We start from the raw sequence: 5,193 nt of genomic DNA on the forward strand, positions 1-5,193 counted from the left end.
AGAGTTTGCAAAAAAGAAGGGTAGTCAGTGGACATTCTGAACCTGGTTTGAAGTCAGTCGGTCATATGACCAATGAGCTATTGAAATTCAAATATGTAAATCAATAATTTAAAATAGTGCGAGATGTAAATCAACAAAAGAAAGTGTGTGCAATGTGTGTCTATGCCATCGGGTGTGAAAGTTTTAGGAGTAATGGTTAAAGAGCTATTGAAATTTGAACATTTTGATTTGTCACTCTGTTTACGTCCCTAACTGCTGTTGGTGGACATAAGGAAAACTACAGGCGAATATCCGTCGAATTTCCAACCCGAATCTGTCTTTACCTCGATGTTCACAACTCGGCAAAAAAATGTCAATCTCAGAAGAAGATGTAAAAACCATTGAAAAAGAATCTTGAAGAAATGAGACGAGGAAATTAAAAGAAAGACAGAAGCCAAGTTTCCATCCAGTTTTTATGCGAGTAAATTCATACGGTCTAAAATAAAGACTGAAATCACGTTTCCATCGACCGTTTTTATGTGAGTAAATTCATGCAGTCTAAAATAAAATCAAGACAACTGTGATGGAAACAGGAAGTTTCAGAACAATTTTATAAATGCCAACAGATCATTTGTTCGTTCGACATGGTGGGACCTTTTTGTGTCTGTATAATGCATTATGCAAGAAATGGCAGTAGAAACGCCTTTATGCGCAATTATTTATATAACAGCAAACATATTGAAGCAAACTTGGACTCATAACAATCTCACCAAGTAGACTAGCCTACCTGGCCTCACAGCCTACCCGCACTGTACCTGCAAGCTGTTGGCCAGTGCATACGTGCCAAGACCAGAGTAGGTACATTTGCTATTTAACGCAACAGTTTTTGTAACAAAGCTATCCGTAGAGTTGGAAATGTGATGGAAACACATTGGTCCTCCCACTACGACTCGTCAGGAAAGCATGCCGTTTATTAGGCTACAGATGAAATAAGTTATAAACTTCACAGGATGATGAAAGTGCAAGGTGATGAGCTTGATGTTACTTTCCAATAAATATTGAGGGTATTTTTCTGGTGACATGGAAAGGCTAATGGCCTAAATTTCTAAATTATCATTTTGATTAAAGATTTCAAGTGTAGGCTATTCCGAATTATTTAAAAAAAAAACTGTCAATCGGAAATGCACGATGCAGAATTTCAGAATAAGTTACAAATGCATGTTTATCTAAAAGATATGGGCCTACGGAGAACCCTGATCTGCCGATGGGGTTTGAGTTTACATGAGGATATCCAATTAGTTTGTATGGCATAACTGTATTGGTTGTCAGTGGAGTGAAGAGCACCTCTGGATACAGCGGATTCAGCACCATGGACCGAACACCCAGCGGTTGGCTACCCACACATCCACAGACAATACAGTCTCTAGCGCTACGATTGCGAGAGCGACATAGCAGAAACAGCAGCCTACAGCGTGGACCAATAGGATGGCTGCATGTCAGGTTCACAGCCAACCCGAGTATCCGCAGATGCCTGCACCAAAGCGTCGAGATTTTTGCTGGTTTGCTTAAGGATAAGCCCTCTATTTTTAGAATCTGTAGTATACATTTTATCGTTTTATTTTCAATGTTTAAATCTTTATTTTCTTCTTTCTCGACTTTCCATACGGCGTGTTTGAGAGAAACACCCCCTCTGTCTGCTTCGTCGCGAGGACTGCGATAACAGCCGTGCTATTGATTTTTGCTCTTCAATGGAATACATTTTTACTCTAATAGCGAGTGTTGGCAATACATTTCGCATCTGCTGTGTACCGGTATTGCCCTCTATGAGGAAGAGACTATTCCATTACTCTTAGCTGAAGATTGAGACACCACACATAGACACAACAAGAACCGGGAAACGTTCATCCATAGAGCGTTCAGTTCCATAGCGCCTTGTCTTGCTCCCCCCTAGATACCCCAGGACCGTGGACAGCGCTTGTGCCAGTGGCCGCAGCTCGGTGTGAAAAACAACTATTAGGCCTATCGGTTAATCACAATCATAACACGATACTCAAGAATTGACTACAAGTAAAGATTACAAGCCGTGATTCTATATGGATTAAACCAGAATACTCTACTGATTTGAAGGTAAGACATTGTAGCGTTGTGAGCAGTTGTTATTCTGCAGCATGTTTCAGCATCATTATCAAGTGTTTTAATCAACATGCTATAAACAATAGAGTATACTCGGTGTCTTTATCATTGCACTGTATTTGTATTTATTGGGCACAATTAAGCAACCATTTTAAAATTACAGTGCGAATTGGTTGCTTGCATTCCATATCTTGGTAACTGAGAGAGAAAATGTCTTCAATAATGGGTCATGTGTCATCAATAAACAATATTTATCAATATCCCAAATAAAAAAATAAGTAACATCAACAACTGTAACATCTATATCTATATCAAAGCTGTCTTGTGCTAAAGTGGATGGTGTTTTCATTCAAGGCTTCCATTTTGAAGCTAAGATGGATGCTTGCGCACATTTCTTTATCATGCTTCCGTGGCCTTATCTCGCTCCTTATATAAAATTCATAGTAATGATGAAATGTTTTGCCTGGTTAGATTCATTAAAATTCGCATTCGAAATTAGAGATATGGAACATAATCCATCTTATAAATGATATTAACATCACGATTGATATGAATATTAAACAAATACTAATTTCAAAATTGTATAGTGAATGCTGCGAGATTTGGCCGTTATGAATGAACTGTCTCTGGGGTGTTTTATATAGTCCAAGGTCTATTCATTCATCTGTGACTAACACACACAAAAAACATGCAACTATGAATCTCCTGTAAACACAGGCTATTTAAGAAACGTGATAATTATTCATAGGCCAATTAACACAAACATAAGGAACTGATTGATTCATCTAAGCCAAGCTGTAAAGGAATTTTATTTGGTTATAATTTGGACATTTTGATTACTTCAGTTTTAAAGATAGGAAGTTAGATTTGCGTCTGATGTATGTCAACCGAATAAACTGAAAACTATGTGTTTGAAATAAACATTAAATATGAATACTATTCAAATGTAATATCTAATATATCTAATGCCTTCCAATTAATACAAATAATACAAAATACTTGACCTCCTGCATTTTTCAATATCAACTGTTTTTGTTTTAATAACTGTTGAAAATGCATTCAGTAATCAATGTACAGCTCGTCTTCGATACAATTGTCATCCAAATACCAAATGTTTATGATGCACAAAACGCTGTGGCCTACTACTTTGTAATGCACTTTCTCTTCTGTTTATTGACAGGTACAATTTCCCCTCTCATAGAACAAGCATCTTTGGTTCTTCCCATTAAAATCACTTTTGTCAGATCCCTCAGAGAAGAGAACCAACTCTCCATCCATAGCTCTCTCCCCCAGAGGAACCATGGGTACCGTACTGTCCCTCTCCCCCAGCTACCGGAAAGCGGCCCTGTTCGAAGATGGCCCGGCCACTGTGGGCCATTACACGGCCGTCCAGAACAGCAAGAACTCCAAGGACGCCAAGAGCCTCAAGCGCCAGTCCCTCATCAGCGTGTTGCCATGGAAACGCATTGTGGCGGTATCGGCCAAACGGAAAGGTTCCAAAAAGCTCCCACCCGACGACGGGCAGAAGGTCAGCACTGAGCACACCATCACCAACAGCCAGAAGCTGAAGAAGTCCCAGTCCTGCGCCAACTTGTCCTCTTTCACCACGCAGGAACCCACCATAGCTGCCACCATCCCCACCTCTAAGACCGTCTCCAACGTGGCCGCAGCCACCAAGAAGAACTCGCTGACCGGTTCCACTGGGGGCCAGGCAACGAACGCGGGCACGCCCAAGCGGGTGATTGTCCAGGCCTCCACCAGCGAGCTAATGCGTAGCCTGGGTGAGTTCCTGTGCCGGCGCTGCTACCGGCTGAAGCGTCTGTCGCCCACCGACCCGGTGCTGTGGCTGCGAAGCGTGGACCGCTCCCTCCTTCTCCAGGGCTGGCAGGACCAGGGCTTCATCACCCCAGCCAACGTGGTCTTCCTCTACATGCTGTGCCGCGATGTGGTCTCCTCCGAGGTGGCCAGCGAGCGGGAGCTGCAAGCCTCTCTGCTCACCTGCCTCTACCTGTCCTACTCCTATATGGGCAACGAGATCTCCTACCCACTCAAGCCCTTCCTGGTGGAGGCTGAGAAGGAGGCCTTTTGGGACCGCTGCCTGGAAATCATCAACCGCATGAGTGGCAAGATGCTGCAGATCAACTCTGACCCGCACTACTTCACCCAGGTGTTCGCCGACCTCAAAAACGAGAGCAAGAAGGAGGAAGAGAAGACAAGGTTGTTGATAGGCCTCGACCGATAAGAAGAACCATGGGAAGATGGTAAAGGGAGGATCAGGGGAGAAGTGGGACGGGTGGGATGTGGATAGGGTCAGGATGGCACGCACGACTACAAAAAGAACACAAGTGTTGTCTGGTGTTCCCATCTTGTATTAGTAGGAAATTGATATAGCTGGAGGCCCCTAATGGCCAATCAGGAGGCTCTGGTGTCATATATCATGTTAACAAGGCCAATGTTTGGGCATTATAGTACTTACAGACAATCACACAGATAAAATTACTGATAACCTTTATGTTGAGTGAACAGTAAAACACTGCCTTCAGGACATTTGATAACAGAGATGCAGCTTGGTCTAGGGCTGGACACATATTACATATTACTTCAACAGCAGCCAAACCTGACAAGATTACATTGATAGAAAATGATGACCCCTCACAAACCCAAAACAGGTAATCAAATGTCAGTGACTTGAGTAAAAAGAAGAATGGCTGAGTAAAAGACAGAAACATTTTATTTGTCCAAATTCAGAGTCAAGAGAATCACTTTAGGGACTTCAGAAAGCTGTGAGGCCACTGCATCTCTTTCCCCCTCTCGAAGCTGCATCGGCATCCTTACTGAACCTAAATATTAACACAGACAGTGGAAACACCAGATAACTTCACTGTAGTAGTCTGCTCGTGTACTGTACATACTTAGGGGGGAAAAATGAGTAAACTATAAGAGAGCCATTAAAGCAACCAAAAGCAGAGCGAAGGAGAGGATCCGTGTGGATTCATCAAGGCAATGTGGGGGCACAAGAAACATCATGATTCCACTACGCATGTGATCACGTCCCATGTCATCACGTGTCCTCTCAAGACC

At 42.6% G+C, this 5,193-nt stretch overlaps 1 protein-coding gene across 1 annotated transcript; it reads left to right on the forward strand.

The window, feature by feature from the left end:
• Positions 1-1,456: 1,456 nt before the first annotated feature.
• On the forward strand, positions 1,457-4,396 carry LOC135555911 (cyclin-dependent kinase 5 activator 1-like). Its single transcript, XM_064988718.1, has 2 exons — positions 1,457-2,106; positions 3,293-4,396. The coding sequence occupies exon 2, from the start codon at positions 3,413-3,415 to the stop codon at positions 4,352-4,354; it is 942 nt and encodes a 313-aa protein (XP_064844790.1). The 5' UTR covers positions 1,457-2,106; positions 3,293-3,412; the 3' UTR covers positions 4,355-4,396.
• Positions 4,397-5,193: the final 797 nt, after the last annotated feature.

This window comes from Oncorhynchus masou, chromosome 15 (assembly GCF_036934945.1).
Source record: "Oncorhynchus masou masou isolate Uvic2021 chromosome 15, UVic_Omas_1.1, whole genome shotgun sequence".
NCBI lineage: Eukaryota > Metazoa > Chordata > Actinopteri > Salmoniformes > Salmonidae > Oncorhynchus > Oncorhynchus masou.

Bases quoted from the DNA above. Each gene is read 5' to 3' on its own strand.
- LOC135555911 (XM_064988718.1), top strand. From the start codon at position 3,413: ATGGGTACCGTACTGTCCCTCTCCCCCAGCTACCGGAAAGCGGCCCTG.